The 24,645-nt window shown below is 37.5% G+C and overlaps 1 protein-coding gene across 2 annotated transcripts; it reads right to left on the bottom strand.

The window, feature by feature from the left end:
- Nucleotides 1-13,689: 13,689 nt before the first annotated feature.
- Nucleotides 13,690-15,333, bottom strand: LOC106713025. Of its 2 annotated transcripts, none has more exons than XM_045685753.1 (2): nt 14,129-15,333; nt 13,690-13,758 (listed from the first exon to the last, which is right to left on the bottom strand). In XM_045685753.1, exons 1-2 carry the CDS (start codon nt 14,981-14,983, stop codon nt 13,744-13,746), a joined length of 870 nt encoding a protein of 289 aa, XP_045541709.1. In that variant the 5' UTR covers nt 14,984-15,333; the 3' UTR covers nt 13,690-13,743. The 2 variants fall into 2 exon arrangements, with proteins under 2 accessions (XP_045541709.1, XP_045541710.1); XM_045685754.1 differs by having other exon boundaries at nt 13,700-13,758; nt 14,135-15,333.
- Between the last annotated feature and the right edge of the window lie 9,312 nt (nt 15,334-24,645).

The raw sequence follows: 24,645 nt of genomic DNA, 5'->3' as shown, positions 1-24,645 counted from the left end.
TTTTTTATGTTACTTTTGAGTGCATTTTGTTTGAGATTGTTTTTTTATGGTACTTTTGAATGCATTTTGTTTGAAATTGTTTTTTTATTTTACTTTTGAGTGCATTTTGTTTGAGATTGTTTTTTTTATTAAAATTTATACAACCCTTTTCAATAATTGCTTGTTTGTTGAACTGCAGTTTATACAGCGCCTCCATTATTGTTATATAAGATGATTCCTTTCTTATTACACACCACTTTAATCAACCAATTATAGTGCACACAATCCAAAATTTAATATAAAAAACAATGTTTATAAGTGCACACCATTAGCAAATAAAGTTTTAAATTGTGTGCAAATTAAAATTAGTTTATTCACTGGATTCTGATTCTTAAACTGTTCAACGACACCTTTCTACACACACTGAACACAATCTGAATATTTGAACGATTACCTTGATTAACCTTCAAAGTAATTATGCCTTTGTGCTTGGATGACCTTCAGATATTTGTTTTGCTTTTCTTTGAATTTTTTGTGATTTTCTTGTGACAGGTGAACTTTGCAATGGACTGTATGATATCCTGGCTCGTTTGGACCATGTAAAAACTGATTCTCTTAGAACTTGGGAATAGAAACAAAATTTAGCTTCCCTTTTTTATTGTAACTTGACAGTATATAATAACAATTTTTACAGTTGTCAGTTGACAGTAGGCGGTTTGACATTTGTAAAAAATATATTAAAAATTAATAAACTCATTGAATACTTCTACATGTACAATGTTTTATTAATATTATATACAATATTTTATGTATACTTATTTATTTCTAATATATTACTGTATTACATAATATTGTATTAGTAAAATAGTATCTTCAATTCATATCTGCCCTGCACATAATTATACTTTCCTCTCATATACCGGATAACTGGTAGAGAATGCCTTTAGGCATTAAGTCCTCCTTGTACTTATAAAAGTGCTAAAGAATAAATAAATAATATGCTTTACTGTTACCCTTACCAATATTTAGTCTAGAGCTTGAGGAAAGACGTAGGCTACATTTTAACGCGAAAAAGGGGTTGTAAGGGGTTGAAAGTGGGGGTGAAATTTTGTATGGAATTATCGTTATTTTTACAGATAGAACCTTGAAACTTTTTTCAAGGCTGCTAATTTGATATAGATAAATACGAAATTAAATTTTTGTAATAAATTTAACCCCTAAGGGTGCAAAATAATAATAGGGGATGAAATTTTGTTTGGCAATATATTCGGTTTTGGTGAATGTTTTTAGCCGACTTCAAAAAGAAGGAGGTTATCAATTCGACTGAATTTTTTTTTTTTTTTTTTTTTTTTATGTGTGTTACCGCGAATCTCCGCCCCTGGTGGTCCGATTTTGATAAAAATTATTTTAAACGAAAGGAAGTGCTTGCAGGTGGGTCCCATTTTTTTGTTTTTTTTTTTAAATAACTAGAAGAATAGTAGAATTTGAATATAGCTTCAAAATTTGTTGCGGAAATTAGGGACATTTTTGCTTTCAGCGCTTACGTAGGCTAAACTATAAGACCTACATCAAAATGATGTATGGCGAATTGTAGCTCTTTAAATGTGCTAAATAAAAGTCCGCGATAGCATATATCTATCTTTTATAGTTTTCTCACAATAACCATTTTTTTCTTTACGAAACATTAATTAAATTCATGCCCTATTTCCGACGCTATTATTCAAGTTCAGTATTAACCCTTATGTAAATAAATATGTTCATTATCAAGAGAATTTAATGTAGATTATATTTGCAATTGAAACTATATCATTCTGTCTAATAGTTTAGGAGATATCGTAAGAATAAAATTACGCGGAAACGAAAAATGCTACATCGCGTTACAATGAATAGCACAAATTTGCTTTCTGGGCTTACGTAGGTCAAACTATATGACCTACATTAAAATGATGTATGGAGTAATTATAGATCCTTAAATTTGCTAAATAAAAGTCTCAGGTGGCATATATCTATCATCGATGGATGTCTCACAAAAACCATGTTATTGTGAACAAACTTCGATTAAAATGCACACGAAAAACAGCGTCGTAAACTTACGGCGCTATTATATTATATTCGATATGAATCCTTATCCAAATAAATATGTTTGATGGCTAGAGTATTAAATGCAGATTACATTAGCCTTTAAACTATGTAATTCTGATCAATAGTTTGGAAGATATTAAATGATTAAAAACTACGCGCATTCGAAAAATGCTACTGCGGCGCGCGGCTGGACAAAATTAGAGGCAAGCTACGATGTATTAGTTCGTTAATTTTCAATTTGTATACCGATTTTGATAATTAGTTCATTGTTTAAAGGAATAGTGGTTATCTGCTGCATTGTATATTAGTTTTTGAGTACACACATATTAAATAGGAAAGTCCTTTTCTTTATGTCTTATTTCTTTCCTCATGCGTATTAAGGAAATTTGTAATTGAACTTCAAATTCACTAAAAATTGTGAAATAAAACAAAAATTTTAAGAAAAAAAAATAGCCGACTTCAAAAAAAACAATCTCAAACAAAATGCACTCAAAAGTAACATAAAAAAACAATTTCAAACAAAATGCATTCAAAAGTACCATAAAAAACAATCTCAAACAAAATGCACTCAAAAGTAACATAAAAAAACAATTTCAAACAAAATGCATTCAAAAGTACCATAAAAAACAATTTCAAACAAAATGCATTCAAAAGTACCATAAAAAACAATCTCAAACAAAATGCACTAAAAAGAAACAAAATAATGACATGAAAACTTCTTTCTTTCTTTCTTCTCTCTTTCAAAAACCCTCTAAACTCTAAAGAAAGTTCTCTTCTTTCTTGTAACATGTCTATATTGTATAATTATTGTTATTTTGGAGTCGGTTTCGGCCTAAGTAGGGACATAAAATGTATAATATTATATTTACTTCGGCCGACACCGACTGCGAAATAACAATAATTATACAATATAGACATGTTACAAGAAAGAAGAGAACTTTCTTTAGAGTTTAGAGGGTTTTTGAAAGAGAGAAGAAAGAAAGAAAGAAGTTTTCATGTCATTATTTTGTTTCTTTTTAGTGCATTTTGTTTGAGATTGTTTTTTATGGTACTTTTGAATGCATTTTGTTTGAAATTGTTTTTTATGTTTTGATATGCTTTGCTCTTACCAATATTTAGTCTAGAGCCTGAGTAAGGACATAGGCTACATTTTAACACGAAAAAAGGGTTGTAAGGGGTTGAAAGTGGGGGTGAAAGTTTGTATGGAATTATCGTCATTTTTACAGTTAGAAGCTTGAAACTTATGTTTAAGGCTGCTAATTTGATATAAAAATCTTAAATTAATTTTTGTAAAAATTTTACTCCCAAGGGTGCTAAATAACAATAGGGGATGAAATTTTGTTTATCAATATGTGAGGTTTTGGTGAATGTCAAAACACATTCAATATGTTTTGCTGTTACCCTTACCAATATTTAGTCTAGAGCCTGAGAAAGGACAAAGGCTACTTTTTAACGCGAAAAAGGGGTTGTAAGGGGTTGAAAGTGGGGGTGAAATTTTGTATGGAATTATCGTTATTTTTACAGATAGAACCTTGAAACTTTTTTTCAAGGCTGCTAATTTGATATAGATAAATACGAAATTAAATTTTTGTAATAATTTTACCCCTAAGGGTGCAAAATAATAATAGGGGATGAAATTTTGTTTGGCAATATATTCGGTTTTGAAGTTTGTAAAAGTTTTACCCTCAAGGATGCAATATTACAAAAGGGAATAGGGGATGAAAGTTTGTATGGGAATATACGATTTTATGTGAATACTAGCTGTGCCCGCGACTTCGTCCGCGTGAAATTCTGTCTTCGGATAGATTTTTTTTAGGCTAATTATTTTACTTAACCGACGTGCTATGATTTGATGTATGGATGTAGAAGAACATAGAGAGAGGTGTGCCAGGACCGCGCCAAATGTCTGGTCCTGGGTCTCTGCCTACCCTTCTGGGTTACTGGCATGAATTTTGTTGTTGTTGTGGTATTTTACTTAAACTTATAAAAAAATACATATTCAACTTACAAAATATTCACATAAAATCGTATATTCCCATACAAACTTTCATCCCCTATTCCCTTTTGTAATATTGCATCCTTGAGGATTGTTGTATATGTAAGCGTATAATCTGTGCGCGGCTGCTGCGTCTGCCGTCAGTTTGACAATGACGTCAATAAACCAGTCTGCACTAAGCTAGCGGTCGTATCATTACTACCTATATCTAACAGTGGCGACGAGGATTCGAAATACCCACTTATGAAAATTAAAAATGGCAGTGTCGTATTTCGGAGTTTTATAGTGTTTCGATCATAATGTACATACGTGGAAGGTGTACAAAAGTCGCATAACGTTGTGGTTTATTGCGAACGATATAACTCACTTAAATGATGCGGCGGGAGTGAAGCGACGCGCTATACTGCTCAGTGCGCTCAGCGAGGGTACATACAAGCTGGCAACGGATTTGGCGTTGCCAAAGGAGCTGCAAGACGTATCCTATGAAGACATCCTAGCCCTGCTCGACGCGCATTTTACGCCAAGACACATCGGGTTCAGCGCGCGGCATAAGTTTTACGCAGCGGTACAACAACCGACCGAGTCGCATACACAATGGGCGGCGCGGCTGCGAGGTTGACGTGGGGTTGTGACTTCAGTAACCTGGAGGAAGCCGTAAGGGACCGCTTCATAATGGGCATGCTGCCAAGCATCGAGAAGGAGGAAATATACGGCAAGGAGCTGGCCAGTCTGCCCTTGTCCATGGCGGTGGAGCTGGCTGAGAGCATCCAGTGCGCGCGGGCGGGAGCCGCCTGTGCAACTACAGTCGGCGCCATCGTGCCCACGGACGCTTCGGTTAATATTGGACAACATAGTAAGCAAAGTGTCAGTGTGAGCAATAGTGAAAAGGTGTTGTGTTCCCCACGCGGCGACGTCGACCATAGGACTTTGGAGTGTCATCGTCCCGGCTATAGTTCTAGAAAGTGCAACCAGAAAGTTCATGTAAAAAGTGTGTGTAGCAAGGCGAACCTGGTGGCGTCAGCCGAGACGGACGAGAGCTACGACGGTTAGTTGTATCATATCCGATCGTTTATGGGGGAGCCAATGAGGGAGTTTATTGAGTTAAATGGTGTTAGTTTGAAATTTGAAATCGACAGCGGCTCGGCCGTAACGGTTATTTCGGAAACCAGTTATAGACGGCATAACAATAAGGTATCTTTGTCTCCTTCAAGAAAAAAATTGTTGGGTTACACGGGCGAAAAGATACATTGTTTAGGGGTTATGTCTCAGTCGCAGATATTGTATGGCAGGGTCACCCGCGCCATAGACGTCGGTAACCCAGCAGCACAAACTTCCTCTCAGCAGCCGGGTGTTGTGCAGGACACTACTGTCCGTAGTCAGCTTCAGGGGGAAGGTGAAGAGGCATGCTCGCCTCCGGCTACACCACCTCTGAACCATCCCAATGTCACGGTGACTAGAGGGGTTAGACGCAATGTGTTTTTAGATGAGGAAAGTTAAGTGAATGATGATCTTGTCCAATTTCTGTAGTTTTAAGTATTTGGATGTTTTAGTGTTTTTTATGTTTGTTTTGTCTATGTTTTTTTATATATTATAAATAATGTGTGTTACATCATCTAGGGGGGAGGGATGTTGTATATGTAAGCGTATAATCTGTGCGCGGCTGCTGCGTCTGCCGTCAGTTTGACAATGACGTCAATAAACCAGTCTGCACTAAGCTAGCGGTCGTATCATTGTACCGTCCCGCAAGGCTTAAAAGGGTGTCCTTGCGCCCTGGGTCCCTAACTCCCTAATGAGGTGAGAAAAGAAACTCAGGTGGTAACAAAAGATATATATAATATTACCAAGCACTCAGCGGTAGGCACATAAAATTTATAAGGTCGTGGGGTAACGTGCTATCAGTCTCTGCTTCCGCGGCGTTTATTACTCCCCTGCTTTGGCTGAACTACGGTGGCGTCGCCCAGCGACGGATGAGCGGCGGCAGGCCAAGGAACGGCACTCTCACTTCCTGGCGTTATACGCGCCATGTTAGGAAGTGAGAGGTCCTGGGACGCCGTTGCCTCCTTCTGCGAAGAAGTGATTTCGCAGAAGGAGGCACAGGAGCGGGAGCGCGAGAGAGACCCTCTGGCGCCCCCGCTCCGACGCCGTAGAGTGGGGCGAAGGAGGCGGCAATTCGCCGCCGCCCTTCACCCCACAAATATGGGGGGGGGGCCCCCCCCCCCCCCCCGTGGGCGACAACGCAGGCGGGGTCACGGAAGTAAGCTCACGCGTTCCCGTGGCCCCGCCATAATGCGTCGGAGGGCAGTCAGGTTTTAGTGGGTATTCCGGTCGCCTTCTGCGGCCGGCGAGTCCCACACTCCCTACGCCATTGCACAGCCCGGCGTAGGGGTGCGTAAATGCATTTCCTGACGTTAAAAAAAAAAAAAAAAGGCCAAGGAACGGCAGGACAGGAGGTGCACGTCGACCGTAGCTGGGTGCTCCCTAGGCAGCTAAGCGGCGGCCGCAGGAATTCGGTAGACGTCGATGCTGAGGTCGCAACGGCAGGTCAGCTACCGATGTATGAAGCTGGCAAGCGATAGCTTGCTCGGAGATTGCTAGCTTGATTGTAGCTTGCAGTAAAATTCGTACAGTGCTCCCTAAAACGGGAACAAGTACTTAAATTGTATTAGTATTAATGTAGAAAAAAAAATAACTTTAGAACGCCAACGTTAGCCGGAAACGATCACACCAAGACTAAGACGCCGGTGACCGCTCTTCTCAGGAGATTGCAGGCAAGTGACCCGGCACGTATGCAGCGACCCCGCCGAGCCCGGGTCGCCCCTCTAACCCGCGCAGTCCCCGCGGCGCGTGCGCCGCAGTGCACAGACTATGTGACGTTTTAAATACGTTACAGTACCCCCTCTCCGCCTTAAGGATTTTGATTTAATATCAAAATCCTTGAGGTGTGTAGTTTCTCAGAATTAGAAAGCTACACGATCTTTAAATCTTTAATATGCCAGGCACCTAGATTCTTTCCCGACATGTCTTCTAATATGTACACTAAGGAAGAACGCTTCTCCGTTACCCTACACTTAATAAATTTTGGAGCCAGTTTTTTGCTAAAATATTTGTCCTTGTCGCTCAAAATAAAAGTACGTTTATATACGACGTCTCCTACGTTGAACTCGTAATTCTTTCTTCTTAAGTTATATTTTGCCGTATTCTTTAAATGGGCTCGGTATAAAGCCCTCTGTACCTGGTCGAAAACCAATTTAAGCGAACCAAGATTCTCTGCGTAAATATCGCGAGGCAAAAATATAATTTCGTCCCCTAAATCGGAGTCTACATAATGAGAACCACAAACGACTATTTCCCGTCCAAATACTAAAAATGATGGCGTATAACCCGTAGTTTCGTTTACAGAGTTGTTAATTGCAAATTGGACATTGGGTATGAACGTATCCCCTACGAAAATTTCAGTTCCGAAAGCTAATAACTTTGACCCTGGGATATCGCGTGCTCCACTAAATTCGTGTGCCTGCTGAATAAATGAACGTACGCAGGATTTACCGTCATATTTCAATTTACTAAGTTCGTTTGAAATTTTGCTGCCGCCTTCACACGTTACCGTAACATTGACTGGTAAAGTCGAAGGTCTGTCTGGTTCCTCAGAAAGATCGACATTCTTGGTTTTAAGAGTTAAAAATTTGTCGTACGCTTGTCTAAACAAAACATGACACTTTGCATGCTGGTCGGCGAGCGCGTCGCTAACGTCAATCCGGCCTAGCCTATGGTAGACGTGATGTAGGTTATTCTCAGTTTTGGCCAAAAAATAATTATCTTTAGAACCTTCAGAGAGATTTGAAATAATCCTTTCTAAAATTTCCACACAGCAATTCAAATCACGTGGAGGTTCCAAATGCGAAACAAGAATATTTTCGGATGGATATAATTGAGATAATTTACTAATCTGCTTCCGTAAATCCGCGACCGTGTTGGCGGGTATTTCGTTTCTTATAGCCACCTCATATTCAAGTTCGCTCTTATTCAGAGCAGAAAAGTTAATTGGATAAACCATATTAATCGAGATACTAAAATATTAAAAAAAAAAAAATAACCGGAAGTAGGTAGTTGTAAATGGCACAAAAAATAAAGAAGAAAAGAAAAGGAAAAAAAAATCGCAAGATGAAATTAAGTTAAAAAAATAATAATAAAAAAATAAATACTCAATGTACCGTCCCGCAAGGCTTAAAAGGGTGTCCTTGCGCCCTGGGTCCCTAACTCCCTAATGAGGTGAGAAAAGAAACTCAGGTGGTAACAAAAGATATATATAATATTACCAAGCACTCAGCGGTAGGCACATAAAATTTATAAGGTCGTGGGGTAACGTGCTATCAGTCTCTGCTTCCGCGGCGTTTATTACTCCCCTGCTTTGGCTGAACTACGGTGGCGTCGCCCAGCGACGGATGAGCGGCGGCAGGCCAAGGAACGGCAGGACAGGAGGTGCACGTCGACCGTAGCTGGGTGCTCCCTAGGCAGCTAAGCGGCGGCCGCAGGAATTCGGTAGACGTCGGTGCTGAGGTCGCAACGGCAGGTCAGCTACCGATGTATGAAGCTGGCAAGCGATAGCTTGCTCGGAGATTGCTAGCTTGATTGTAGCTTGCAGTAAAATTCGTACAGTGCTCCCTAAAACGGGAACAAGTACTTAAATTGTATTAGTATTAATGTAGAAAAAAAAATAACTTTAGAACGCCAACGTTAGCCGGAAACGATCACACCAAGACTAAGACGCCGGTGACCGCTCTTCTCAGGAGATTGCAGGCAAGTGACCCGGCACGTATGCAGCGACCCCGCCGAGCCCGGGTCGCCCCTCTAACCCGCGCAGTCCCCGCGGCGCGTGCGCCGCAGTGCACAGACTATGTGACGTTTTAAATACGTTACATCATTACTCCCTATATCTAAAACTTTTACAAACTTCAAATGTCAATTTATTTATATCAAATTAGCAGCCTTGAAAAAAAGTTTCAAAGTTGTATCTGTAAAAATAACAATAATTCCATACAAAATTTCACCCCCACTTTCAACCCCTTTTTCGCGTTAAAAAGTAGCCTTTGTCCTTTCTCAGGCTCTAGACTAAATATTGGTAAGGGTAACAGCAAAACATATTAAATGTGTTTTGACATTCACCAAAACCTCACATATTGATAAACAAAATTTCATCCCCTATTGTTATTTAGCACCCTTGGGGGTAAAATTTTTACAAAAATTAATTTAATATTTTTATATCAAATTAGCAGCCTTAAACATAAGTTTCAAGCTTCTAACTGTAAAAATGACGATAATTCCATACAAACTTTCACCCCCACTTTCAACCCCTTACAACCCTTTTTTCGTGTTAAAATGTAGCCTATGTCCTTACTCAGGCTCTAGACTAAATATTGGTAAGAGTTACAGCAAAGCATATCAAAACAAAACATTCACCAAAACCGAATATATTGCCAAACAAAATTTCATCCCCTATTATTATTTTGCACCCTTAGGGGTAAAATTATTACAAAAATTTAATTTCGTATTTATCTATATCAAATTAGCAGCCTTGAAAAAAAGTTTCAAGGTTCCATCTATAAAAATAACGATAATTCCATACAAAATTTCACCCCCACTTTCAACCCCTTATAACCCCTTTTTCGCGTTAAAATGTAGCCTACGTCTTTCCTCAAGCTCTAGACTAAATATTGGTAAGGGTTACAGCAAAGCATATTATTTATTTATTCTTTAGCACTTTTATAAGTACAAGGAGGACTTAATGCCTAAAGGCATTCTCTACCAGTTATCCGGTATATGAGAGGAAAGTATAATTATGTGCAGGGCAGATATGAATTGAAGATACTATTTTACTAATACAATATTATGTAATACAGTAATATATTAGAAATAAATAAGTATAAATAAAATATTGTATATAATATTAATAAAACATTGTACATGTAGAAGAAAAAGAATAAGATAAATAAAAACTCTAGATTAATAAGTACAGTAATAAGCGATAACAGCGAGAAGGCTACTTATGAATGGAGACTCATAACATAATGATGCCGAATCAGGCGCTTGAAAATAATTTTGGAGGAGGCTCTTTTAATGTTAGGTGAAAGATCATTCCACAGTCTAACAGCTGTCACAGAGAAGGATTTATCCAAGAAGGACGAGTGATGAATAGGCGCGGATAATGAGAGATTATCAGAGGATCGAAGAGAAAGCTCGTGATTTTCACACAGAAATTTGAAGAAATCTTTTAAATAAGTGGGGTAATTTGTATCATTTAATACTGAGTAAAGAGTGCAGAGAATACGAACGTTCCTACGTTCTCTGATGGGCAGCCATTTTAGTTTTGATCGGAAATCCGACACATGATCGAACTTGCGAAGACCATAAGTATATCGTATGCAGTTATTAAGTAGTCTATCCAGCTTATTCAGTAAGTCGGTATTTAGATCAATAAAACAAACGTCGGCATAATCAATAATGGGAAGAAGAAGGGAATTTACTAAAGTAAGCTTTGTTTTGACGGGGAGGAAGTGTTTAAATCGGATGATAGAATGGAGAGAAGCATAGAATTTGCGACAAATTTCTTTGACATGGGCTGACCATCGCAGTTCGGAGTCAATAATGACACCCAGATCCTTGACTGTGCTCGTAAACGGGATGACACAACCGTTGAGTGAAAGGGACGGGATGTCATCAGTAATCATTTTAGTTAAATGGCGGGAACTACCTATAAAGATTGCTTGGCATTTGTGTGGGTTAATTACGATGCCGTATGCTTCAGACCACTTTTTATTAAACAAAACATTCACCAAAACCGAACATATTGCCTGTTATATTTTAATAAAACTACTAAATTAGATTAATTAGTGTTTTATTAAGAAGCGAGGGTAAAAATGTAGTTAACACAGATTAAATCAAAGTGACAGATATATGACGCCAGTGCTGACGTCTAAAGGTGCGTTCCATATCCCACACTCTCCCCCATCTATTCTAACTCCAAGCTTAAATCTTAGTAACTATAATTTATTAGAAGTAACTTAAATAAACAGTAATTGTTAAACTTACATATAAAATAATCTTACACAAAAAATCTTAATCAACTGCCTGTACATATTCTAATGACTGTGAGCAAGCCATCATTTGATTCACATGTCGTTTCCATTTTACACCTTCTACATCAATTATGTAACTTACACCTGGTATAGAGTCCTCTACTATCAAACCCTGAACCCATGGCTTGCCACCCTTCCTGTAATCTCTTACCATAACTTTCTGTCCTAATTCAAATTTTAGCTGTCTGTTTCCTTCCTCTCTCTTTCCCACTTTCTCCTGCACTATATCAGATATGGGTGGTGGTCGCAATAGACTAAACCTGTTTCTAATTTCCCTACCTAACATTAACCGAGATGGTGACACTCCAGTTGTATGCTGAGGTGTGCTTCTATAATCAAACAAAAACAAATTTACGGCTGAGACCAAACTGTGACCACTTTCTCTTATTTTAGTTATAGCTGATTTAAATGTTTCCACAAATCTTTCCGCCGCACCATTGGTTGCCGGATGGTAGGGTGGGGTAAACGTATGTTTAATTTGGTTTGACTTACAGAAATTAAAAAATTCTTGACTAGTAAATGTACGACCATTATCAGTAACAAGATGAACAGGATAACCAAATCGAGTAAACAAACTTTTAAAAACATCTATTGTACGGTTACTTGTAATATTTGACATTTCATATACCTCGGGCCATTTTGAAAAACTATCTACTACAACTAGAAACATCTTGTTATAAAAAGGTCCCAAAAAGTCAGCATGTATCCTATACCAAGGAGATGGGGGTATAGGCCATGGTTTCTGGGTTTGTGGAGGTGATTTACAATTTTGTAAACATATCAAACATTCTTTTGTTATATTATCTATATCTACATCTAGCGAAGGCCACCAAAAGTAGGATCGTGCAATTTCCTTCATTCGGACTATACCAAAATGACTTTTATGCAATTCAGTCAACACTGCTTTTCTAATGGGCTGTGGCACTAATATACGATAGCCCCAAAATATACATCCTCTATCTAAAGTTAGTTCAGTTTTCCTATTATACAATGGTAATATTTCACTATCTAATTCTTTTTTTTCTGGCCAACCATCTGTTAAATACCTAATTACTTTTGAAAATACTCTATCTTTTTTTGACACTATTTGTATTTTCTTCCAATTTAATGTATCCATTTGTGACTCATTAGTATAACAAACTATACTAGAATTTGCTGTGGCACATAAGGAATGTATTTCTAATTTTTCATTCTCATTCTCTACTATTCTTGACAAAAAATCTGCTGGATTTTCTGATGACTTAATGTGTCGAACTTTATAATTAAACGCAGAGAGAAATATGGCATAATGCTGTAATCTCTTAGCGGCCATTTTTGGAATACTTTTTGTTGGGCCGAATATTCGCACTAAAGCTGCATTATCCGTTTCTAGTTCAAAATACCGTCCATAGATGTAATTATAGAATTTCGTTATTCCAAAAACAACCGCTAATGCTTCCTTATCAATTGTTGCATATTTCTGTTCAACTTTATTTAATTTCTTACTAGCAAAAGCTATTGGTTTGACTACACCATTTTCATCTCTGTTAGACAGCACTGCTCCCAGGCCTGTGTCTGAAGCGTCACAGGTTAGGATTAGTGCTAATGTAGGATCATAATGCCTTAAGTTACCCGCTGATGCTAATTTTCTCTTAATAATTTGAAAAGCTTTCTCACATTCTAATGTCCAACTGAAGTTATTTTTTTGTGTACATTCATATAGTGGTGTTAACACAGTGGCCATATTTTTTAAAAAACGAGCATAATAATTAATTTTACCCAAAAATGACTTTAGTAGTGTTAAATTGGTTGGCGTTTTTGCATTCAACAAGGGCTCAATATTTGATTTAATTACACTAATGCCATTTTTGTTTACATGAAATCCAAAAACCGCTAAACTAGTTGTGAATAATTTACATTTTTCTAGCTTCAATTTAAATTCACTATCTTGTAACTTTTTTAATACCTGACACAAAGTTTCATATGTATCTTGTACATCCTTTCCTTTAATATAAATGTTGTCTATGAATACAATTGTATTAGGGATATTTTTAAGTTTTCTCATCATTAAACGTTGAAAGGCTCCTGGGCCAGAACTAACACCATATGGTAAATAATTATATTTGAATGTTCCAGCTTCGGTTACTATAGTGGTACAATTTTTACTTTCTGAACTAAGCGGTGCCTGTAAGTAGGCCTCTTTCAAGTCTAATTCGCAGTAATATTCGCCCTGTTTGAGAGTATCCAAAATGTCATCCACATGTGGTAGTGGGAAATGATCAATCTCTAAGCATGGATTTACAGTTAACTTATAATCGCCACATAGTCTTACTGAGCCATCTGGTTTTAGAATGGGCACTACGGGAGTGCCCCATTCACTTTGTTCCACTTCAGTAATACGACCATTATTTAATAGTCTAGTAATTTCATTATTTACCTTTTCTCGAAGTGCAAATGGTACTCGCCTTACTGGTAAACAACGAGGCTTGGCATCTGGTTTTAGTTTTAAGGATATTGTTTCTCCTTTAAAATTCCCCCAACCCGGGCTGAATACTTCTGCGAACTCAGATTTAACTAGTTGTTGTGCATCTGAAACATTTTGTATTAAATTAGTTCCAATCTCAAAATTATTACTCAAATTTGGGGGCCATAGATTTAATTCATTTAACCAATCTCGACCAATAACTCTGGGGGCATTATCTTTTACAACAAATATATTAAGTATCTTAGTGACCTCATTATATTTAACAGATAAATTTGTTAGAATACCCAAAGGCTTTGTAATGCTCTGGTCAAAATTTCTAAACAAAACATTAGAATCCTGAATTATTAAAGAGTTGAAATACAAATTTTTGTCATTTATAGACATAACTGTTACATCTGAACCAGTGTCCAACAAAAATTTGAGGTCGAAGCCGCATATATTAAGTGTTATGTAGTGTGGTGGTACCCTACTTACGCTTACACTGTATGTTTTATATTCTTCTTGAAATGAATTTTGGATAACATTTTCTTCAGGTTCCTCTGCATCCTCCTCTGGTTGCTTTGCTTCCAGGGTACTAATTTGGCGTTTCTTAGAACACATCTTATAAATGTGTCCCTGTTGTCCACATTCACTACAAAACTTTTTGATTAAACGACAATCAGCTTTCACATGATTTTCTTTTCCACAGCAAAAACATTTTATACTATGCTGTTTACTGTTATTATTCTGCTTATGCTTAGGTCTTGTTCCAGTATTTCTTATTCTTTGTTGATAAAAGAATATATTTTCTGTCGATTCACTTGATCCATTTGCATGTAATAGCGCTGCTTCTACTGTTCTACCAATTTCAATGCATTTTTCCAATGACATTTCCACTTGACTTTTCATCAGCTCAAATTTAATTAACTTTGAGGATACACCATCCATAAACTTCTCTTTAACTTGGTCATCTGCATCTTTAAATTGACATTTTGCTGCTAATTTTTTTAATTCTAATACATACTCTTGGATTTTCTCATTGGGTAATTGATTTCTTTTCCGGAACTCTGCTCTTTCCAAGGTCGTTGATAATGGTTTGGCATATTTCTCCTTGAGTTTAGTACATAACTCTTCAAACTTCAGTTCTAATGGTTGAAGTGGTGAACATAAATAGGTTAATGTTTCAAATACTTTTGGAGACAGTTTAGTAATAAGCAGGGGTACCTTTTTATCTTCAGTGATATCATTGACAAGTATGAAACACTCAAGTTGTTGTCTGAATACCTCCCACTTCTCTCCCTCAAACTGTCTTATATCACCACAAGCTGACATGGTTATTTTCGGTCTCATGATGAGTTTAATGGAAACTGATATACAGTACTAGTATACAGTTACATAAAAATATTAAATTCTTCCAAAATAAATATGCGGTCCACGCCTCCCAGTGCACAACTCGGGTCGATGTTTAGCAGTTTCGTTAATAATGATGTTTTGTTGCTTTCACTGTTTTTTATCGTCGCTGCACTTATGGTCCTTAATAAGACTCGTCGCCACTTGTTATATTTTAATAAAACTACTAAATTAGATTAATTAGTGTTTTATTAAGAAGCGAGGGTAAAAATGTAGTTAACACAGATTAAATCAAAGTGACAGATATATGACGCCAGTGCTGACGTCTAAAGGTGCGTTCCATATCCCACAAACAAAATTTCATCCCCTATAGTTATTTAACACCCTTGGGGGTAAAATTTTTACAAAAATTTAATTTCGTATTTATCTATATCAAATTAGCAGCCTTGAAAATAAGTTTCAAGCTTTTTATATTATAAAAGTATTAAGATTAAGAAATACACGAAAACATAACTCGAATGAATCGAACTAAACTTTAAACAAGTTAACAGTTTGTTATCTATGTTCACGTTACATGTTACATTTTAGAGAATACTAAACTGCAAAAAGATCTGTGCAAGTACTCATGAATTTCTATCAGATTCACTGGTACTTTACTTTCCCTACTACTTGCTAAAACCTAGTTATACTTGTACAGGCTATTTTATAATGATTGGGAATAATCTTCTATTTCAGTATTTCAAAAATCCGAAAAAATTGTATTTTTTAACATTAAAAATTCCAGACGTATTACAAAATTCTGGTAAAGGAGAATCTGGTTGCAGACCAGGTAATCATTGACAAGTATCATATTGATTCATGACAGATGTTCAAAATTATTACAAAACAAATTTGTTCAAAAAATATTAAACCTCAAAATAATGTATTATCATCACAACAAAATGTGTACCAAATTTTAGACATATCTATCTATCGGAACTAGGTCTCATTTAATTACTAAATATTGACCCAATTAAAGAAGTTTAATAAAACTGTATTAACAACCACAACAAATTAATCATTTCATTGAAATTGTTTAGTTAGTTTAAAACAACTCACTGTTGTCGACAATTTCAGTTATTGTGATCTAGTGGAAATAACCAAAAATCTTACTAATAAATTAATTAAAGAAGGTAAACATGAAAAACAAAGTAAATCACTACCTAATCATTTGTTCGTAAGATATATTCTTGATATCTTACGGCATTCGAATCTATCCACTGTAGCTTAATTAATAATCTATTATAACTATAGTCAGCAATAACATTAATTGCAAAGAATATTAATAGCAAACATTAAATTTAAAAATATTTATCACTGTAGTTAAGTAAATCGTTACAAGAAAAACAAATGTAAATACTTTCTTTATAAAACAATTCTTCAATATGTTACGGTCTCCAGGTGTGCATTCTTATGCATTAGTAACTTTAAGTAGCAGAATGCTAATGCTAAACTATAAAATAAACATTATGAAAAAACTAAACAGTACGTTGACATGGCTTATGTCGCTATAAAATACAATTAATCAAAAAAGTGAATTGTTCAAAAACAAATAGTTAATAAGTCGCTTGTAAGATTAAAATCTTTACGGCTTTAGGGTTAGCAAGCGATTTAATTTTCAAAATTTTAAGATTCAATTTTAACGGAAAATAAAAATATACTAACTACGTAAAAACATAAACATTGCTTAGACATATCACTCATGTCGCAATGAGTACATGCGTACAAGTACATCACCACTGCATCCCGTTAAATAGAAAAAACAAAGAAAATAAAAATAATTAAATCATGATGAAAATCAAAACAAAACATAATTTAGTGCAACACTGACCTTAATTATCTGCTGCGTTGATATTTTGTTTCTCTGCTGTACGTCTCTGCATAATCACAGCTATATTTCCTAAAGTAATTGTTAGATAAAATATAAGTCAACAAAGCATCACCAATACATTCAGTCAAATTGTTTCCTTTACAAACTTACACATTACGAAAAGAATAATCTACAGTATCGTACTCGCAATAATGAGCTTTACTTTCAGTGTGATAAGGATGACATTTCAACAGATTTTTAACAATAAGAATTTTTTCATAACTTGTTTACATGAAGTTGCATATTCGTTGTGCTCGCCATTACAGTGAACGATAAATGAATGATTTGGTGAGTGAGTGCGACCGCAGTATTAATTAACATAAACCATTATTAAAAGACACATAAGGTTCATTTTGTTAGCAAAATCATTTGTATAATGCAATGCGATTTGTAAAAATGCAATATTAAAAGCGCCTACCAAATAGATGTTTACGTTCATGAAATTTATAACTACTTAACAAAAATCATTCAATAGAAATCAATAAACTTAACAACGGTAAATAAAATTCAGAAAATAAGGTGTTACAACTAAAAATTAAAAATAATTAGACTGAACACATACAAATTCTCTTAACGCATTTTGACTTTGTTCGCTTTATACATTTTAATAATAATAATTAACGAAACGCGTAATGACACTTCTATCACTTTTAGCCACAATAAATAACACATTGTTTTATGTTGCTTACGCGCTGCCATGTGGTCCATTGTGACTTGCGTGGATGATGACGACTGTGCTCGTCGGCGGGAACCACGGCGGCGCGGTCGGCTGGGACCGGGTGTCTTGGTACGCGGCGGCTGGCATGCGCGCTGCTTTGTTGCACACACCATGTTCTGCATAATTCTCGGAGACGTCGTGCGATAAAATATTTTAATAACGGACATTTTTGCATCACCTTTATTAAACTTCAATTTTTCAAATGGTTCTTTGTATTCAATTTTAAAATGTGACCGTTTATTATAACGGCCGCTGTTATTCTGTAGACTGCCAGGGGTGATCGCCTGGCAGGTTAGGTTACTGACCTCTTGTGCTGTGCAGAGCTGACTCGTCATCTCCTTCTGTACATGCTTTACATCTTCATCCTGTGACGTGTCATCTTGGGGTAACGGTTCGCTGCTAATGACTGTTGGAAGGTTCCGAGCACGAGGCTCGAAGGCTGCCGAAGTCTGGACTTGGCTATTCTCCAACCACTCACTAGCGCTGTTCCTCTCGCGTTCGCTGCCTTCGAACTGGTTATGTGCTGGGGCGTCGTCGGCTTTGTCCTTTGCCATCAAGCGTGCCAATTCCGCTTCCAGCTTGGCGAGGTGCATCTTGATTGCAGCCTTCGCCTGTGCAGCTGCCAGCTCCAGCTGCATCCGTCGCGCAATATACGCTGACGAATATTTCTTTGTGCGCGGTGTCTCCTCCATCGCCATATTAGGTGAACCCTCCAGTGTATCCATGGTATCCTCGCGATAAAATATACAGTACGCTCCACGAGAATGTTGCCACTGATTTAGGATTCGGCTCGAAGCGACCAATTTTGTAGAGGATGGCGGCGATGAGGAGAGAAATAAAACACGAAGTTTCAATACGGTGCGCACAGTTCGCTGTCCGAAGGCTGGGTTGGGACTGTACTGTGTGTGGACTACCTTGCGATTCCTTTATTTTTATAAATTCAAATGTACAAACATTTTCTCTAACTACCTTGGTAATATTCAATATTTCACAGATAATAAAACGGTACGTTATGGTATTAATACAGAGAACATATTCATATCAAATACACAAAGAAATATAGTTAAAGGGTACAAAATCAATACGGTTAAAATACAAATAGAATTAATGTAGAATATCACGAAAAGCTATGATTCCATCGTCAACACCTTCTATAGTTTCTAACATTATATTAGGAGTAGATTTTTGGAAAGCTTTTAATTTGATGCCGGAAATATTTAAAAACATTTCATACATAGAAACGCCTCCTGAATTTTTGTTGAACAGTTCAAATTTAAACAGCCCAGTGACAGTAGTTTAGTCTTTTCGTGATTTGACAGAAGGCCAAAGAGAGTTGGCGGAATCTATGGTCGAGAGTTTTCGCGAGGTCTCGTTTGAACGCAAAGGGTTGGGCCGGACTAATTTGATTCAGCACACGATTGATACGGGTGATTCTCCTCCAATAAAGTGTCGACCGTATCCTATGTCGCCAGAGAAATTATCTCAACTCCACAAGGAGTTAGATAAAATGCTGGAACTGGATGTGGTCACCAAAAGTGAGAGCCCGTGGAACAATCCTGTGCTGACGGTTCCGAAACCCGACGGAACCTGGCGATTTTGTTTAGACTGTCGTAAATTAAACGCAATTACGAAAGGTGATGCATACGCGATACCATATATTCCGCAAATTCTCCACAGTTTGAAAAACGCGAGATATATCAGCAGCGTAGATTTTAAAGCCTCTTTCTGGCAAATACCTTTAGAGGACGCTTCTCAGGAGAAGACCAGTTTCACAGTTCCTGGCAGAGGGCTGTATAAATTTAAAGTTATGCCTTTTGGACTTTGTGGTGCACCAGCAAGGCAACAAAGATTGATGGATATGCTGTTTGGTCATCCATTTTGTAGTGACATAGATAAGGGCATGATCTTTTGCTACGTTGATGACGTCATTATAGTTAGTGAGGACTTAAAAACGCACCTTTTATTGTTGAAAAGACTACACGAAAAAATCGAGAGTGCTGGTCTAACAATTAATTTTGAAAAGAGTAAATTTTTTAGAAGCTCCTTGAAATATCTAGGCTATATCGTTGATGAGTGTGGGTTAAGAACGGATCCGGAAAAAGTGAGCGCTATTCTAAATTTTCCTGTACTAACAAATGCGAAAGAAGTGAAGATGTTCATAGGGACGTGTTCATGGTACCGTAAATTCATAAGGAACTTTTCGAGTATTGCTGCTCCTTTAAATGCACTTACGAGTACTAAGGTTAAGTTTAAGTGGAACTCGGAGGCAGATTCGGCTTTTACAGAACTCAAAAACGCTTTAGTTTCGGCTCCAGTATTAGCTTGTCCTGATTTTGAGCAACCTTTTTTTGTACACTGTGATGCCTCTAACTACGGTGTAGGAGGTATGCTGACACAGGTACTGAACGGAGAGGAGCATCCCATTGCGTACATCAGTAGGTCTTTGACAAAAAACGAACGAAATTATAGTGCTACTGAGCGTGAAGCGTTGGCGGTGATCTACGCAGTAGAAAAATTTGAACCGTATTTAGGGACACGAAAGTTTACGGTAGTTACAGATCATGCGTCACTACAGTGGTTTTTGCGTTTAGAGAATCCTACTGGTCGATTAGCACGCTGGGGATGTAGATTATCACAATATAATTTCACTGTTGAACACATAAAAGGAAAGGATAACGTAGTACCAGATGCATTGTCTCGTTTGTTACGGGTAGAAGCGATAAGTAACGTTGATAATACGGATGAGTGGTACAATAAGATAGTTGACGGTTGTAAGAACTTTCCACAAAACTTTCCAAACTATCGTGTGGAAAATAACACACTGTTCATTACGGTGTGGCTAGCGACCCCAATAAGAAAGAAGATGTCGGAGGTCGTGTTGCGCGTGGCTGCACCGCGACGGCGGTGTTGTTCGCATTTTATTCAATGTTTGGCCTGGTCACGCCGGGTCGTCCGCTGACTCCGCAACCTCGTTTTTAAATCGTATCCAAGTTCCTGGAATCCGCCAAACGAAAGAAATGTAGTCCAATGTAAACCCTATATGTCCCTGGACCACCGTACCATAATAAAAGCTAATACAAGGGATCTACGGTCGGTGGTCTTTTACAAAAGGGTTGTTGACGATGGAATCATAGCTTTCCGTGATATTCTACATTAATTCTATTTGTCTTTAACTGTATTGATTTTGCACCCTTTAAATATGTTTCTTTGTGTATTTGATATGAATATGTACTCTGTATTAGCATTGAGCATTGAGCACATTTTGTACGCGGGGCCGCATATCGCAAAAGTCCTTAGCATGTTTTATTCGCTGTGCCTTAACTGTTCATACTTGCCATCGAAACTTACGAAAACTGTGGTTGTCCCTGTTGTAAAAAATAAAACGGGAAATTTATCAGATAAAAATAATTACAGGCCCATATCGTTGGCGACGATTGCGGCGAAGGTCCTGGACGGAATACTGAATACTAAGTTGAATCAATATGTAAAAATTCACGACAACCAGTTCGGCTTCCGTCCGGGACTTTCCATAGAAAGTGCCATCTTATGCCTCAAACAAACGATTGATTATTATACTTCTCGAAATACTAGAGTGTTTGCTGGTTTCCTTGATTTGTCTAAGGCTTTCGACCTGGTTTCCTATGAAACACTATGGAAGAAATTAGATGACCAAAAAGTTCCTAATGACATCGTTAAAATTCTCCAATTCTGGTACGGAAGCCAGGTCAATGTTGTTAAGTGGTCTAATATGTACTCAGATCCGTATAAGCTGGAGTGTGGCGTAAGGCAAGGAGGACTAACCTCCCCTATCTTGTTTAACCTGTACGTCAATGACCTGATCGTTGCGCTAAGCAGTCAACATGTCGGCTGCCATGTTGATCAAGTCTGTGTAAATAATATTAGTTACGCAGATGACATGGTGCTGCTGAGCGCATCGGTCTGTGGCCTGAGGAAATTACTAGGGATTTGCGAAAAGTACGCGATTAACCACGGTTTAATTTATAATGTAAAGAAAAGCGAATACATGATATTTGAGAAGTGTGGTAGGAATCGTGATATAAATCCTGTACCTGACATTAAACTCTGTGGCTCCATTTTGAGTAGGGTATATCAGTTTAAGTACCTAGGACACATCATTACCACGGATCTCAACGACGACTGTGACATAGAAAGGGAGCGGAGGGCGTTATCGGTGAGGGCCAACATGATTGCTCGCAGGTTTGCTCGCTGCTCAAAAGAGGTAAAAATCACTCTTTTCAGAGCATACTGCACAAGCTTCTATGCGAGTAGTCTATGGGTGAGCTACAAGCAAAAGTCCTATAACGCCCTTCGCGTTCAGTACAACAATGCATTTAGGTTGTTGATGGGGCTGCCTCGCTTCTGTAGCGCTTCAGGGATGTTCGCAGAAGCGCGCGTCGACTGCTTTTATGGCACAATGCGGAAAAAATGCGCATCTCTGGTGCGTAGGGTGCGAGCCAGTCCGAGCAACATCCTCAACATGATTGCCTGCAGGCTAGATTGTAAATATGTAAGTTACTGCCTAAAGCTCCACATGGCGGTGAATAATTGTATATAGTATCCAATTATATTGTTACTAACATAGTTAATAAGTGTTTTTACTAACAAAATTATGAGCATAACATTTTGTAGCTTGAAATAAAAAAAAATATTATTATTATTATTAATTCCATAACGTACCGTTTTATTATCTGTGAAATACTGAACATTACCAAGGTAGTTAGAGAAAATGTTTGTATATTTGAATTTATAAAAATAAAGGAATCGCAAGGTAGTTGGCACACAGTACAGTCTCAACCCAGCCTTCGGACAGCGAACTGTGCGCACTATATTAAAAACTTCGTGTTTTATTTCTCTCCTCATCGCCGCCATCCTCTACAAAATTGGTCGCTTCGAGCCGAATCCTTAATCTGTGGCAACATTCTCGTGGAGCGTACTGTATATTTTTCGCGAGGATACCATGGATACACTGGAGGGTTCACCTAATATGGCGATGGAGGAGACACCGCGCACAAAGAAATATTCGTCAGCGTATATTGCGCGACGGATGCAGCTGGAGCTGGCAGCTGCACAGGCGAAGGCTGCAATCAAGATGCACCTCGCCAAGCTGGAAGCGGAATTGGCACGCTTGATGGCAAAGGACAAAGCCGACGACGCCCCAGCACATTACCAGTTCGAAGGCAGCGAACGCGAGAGGATCAGCGCTAGTGAGTGGTTGGAGAATAGCCAAGTCCAGACTTCCGCAGCCTTCGAGCCTCGTGCTCGAAACCATCCAACAGTCATTAGCAGCGAACCGTTACCCCAAGATGACACGTCACAGGATGAAGATGTAAAGCATGTACAGAAGGAGATGACGAGTCAGCTCTGCACAGCACGAGAGGTCAGTAACCTAACTTGCCAGGCTATTACCCCTGGCAGTCTACAGAATAACAGCGGCCGTTATAATAAACGGCCACATTTTAAAATTGAACACAAAGAACCATTTGAAAAATTGAAGTTTAATAAAGGTGATGCAAAAATGTCCGTTATTAAAATATTTTATCGCACGACGTCTCCGAGAATGATGCAGAACATGGTGTGTGCAACAAACCGTGGTTGATTTGAAGTGTAAAACTGAGGATGTCGCCAGAAGACTTAATGAATTAAAAATAAAGCAAAGCACTGAATCAAAAAAGTTAAGTTGTCTAGATGAGCTGAAAGTCAAGATCGATATGATGGAGCAACAGGCTCGAATGACTAATATGGAAATCAGCAACCTGCCTGAAAGAAGAGGAGAAAACTTATTGATGATCTTGGAAAATATCGCTTCTATGGTCAATATACCCGTGAGTAAACAAGACATTGTCTCAATTCATCGTGTGCCGCATGCTACAACGGATAACACTCGACCAAAGAATGTAATTGTGAAATTTGGCAACCGCATGTTACGAGATAATATGTTATCAGCGATTCGTTTAAAGAAGGACATCGATTCAGTGAAGCTTGGCATATCAGGCCCTAAACATAATATATACGCCAATGAACATCTGACTTTAAAAAACAAAAGTTTATTTCGAGAAACGCGCGAAGCAGCTAGAAAATGTGGCTACAGATTTGTATGGGTCAAGCATGGAACGATACTTGTCAGAGAAAAAGAAACATCACCTGTGTTTGCTGTTCGATCAAAAGGCAACTTATCTAAAATTAAAGCCAATTGTTAAAGGTAATTGTATTTGTTTTGTATTTTTTGAAGTATATAGATTTTTACTTAGTTTCAAAAAAATAATAGACAAATTTGTTACATTAATGCGTAAACGTTGTAAAGGTCTTGGGGTGGAGTGCTACAACCTAAATATGGATATCAATGTTCCCTCTATAGTTAACTATACTATGTCTGTGCGGATTATGTCTCGTGTTAGAAGCATGGATTATTGATTTACCCACTTAATATTTGTAATTTTTTAGTGTTGATTTATGCTTTACTTTTATTAAAAATACTGAATGTTTAATTCCAACGGAACGTACATTATATTTACCTAAAATAAGTAATAGATTTATATATCTTTTATAACGTTAGTATTCTGTGATTGCTACGACTTTAATAAGTGTATACACACAGAGGTGTTGGTGTTGATAAATTACATATACGGTTATACTAATAAATATTAGAATGGATAAATACGATCTGCCCACGCTTGACAGGAGACGTAATCTCTTGGATGTTATGTTATTGCAAATATCGTGCATCAAAAATTCAACTGCATGGAGCTTACTAGACAAATACAATTACATGCGCCTGCTCGATCATGCCATATTCGTGGCACTCGTAAAAGTGCTCTGTTCGCACTAAAACGATGTAAGACGCACGCAGGTGAGCGTGCCCCTTGTGGTCTGTGAACTGATCATAGCCTTCATAAACTTCATTAATCTTAATTGTTTTAAACTGTTTGATCTATTATTATCTAGTACTACTACTAGTCTATTATTATTATTGTTTCTTTTCTTTCTTTTTAGTTACTGTAGTTGTGAACAACGATG

The sequence above is a fragment of the Papilio machaon genome, chromosome W, assembly GCF_912999745.1.
Source record: "Papilio machaon chromosome W, ilPapMach1.1, whole genome shotgun sequence".
Lineage (NCBI taxonomy): Eukaryota > Metazoa > Arthropoda > Insecta > Lepidoptera > Papilionidae > Papilio > Papilio machaon.
Note: the sequence above shows the minus strand (reverse complement) of the source record. Positions and strands in the feature narration are given on the sequence as shown.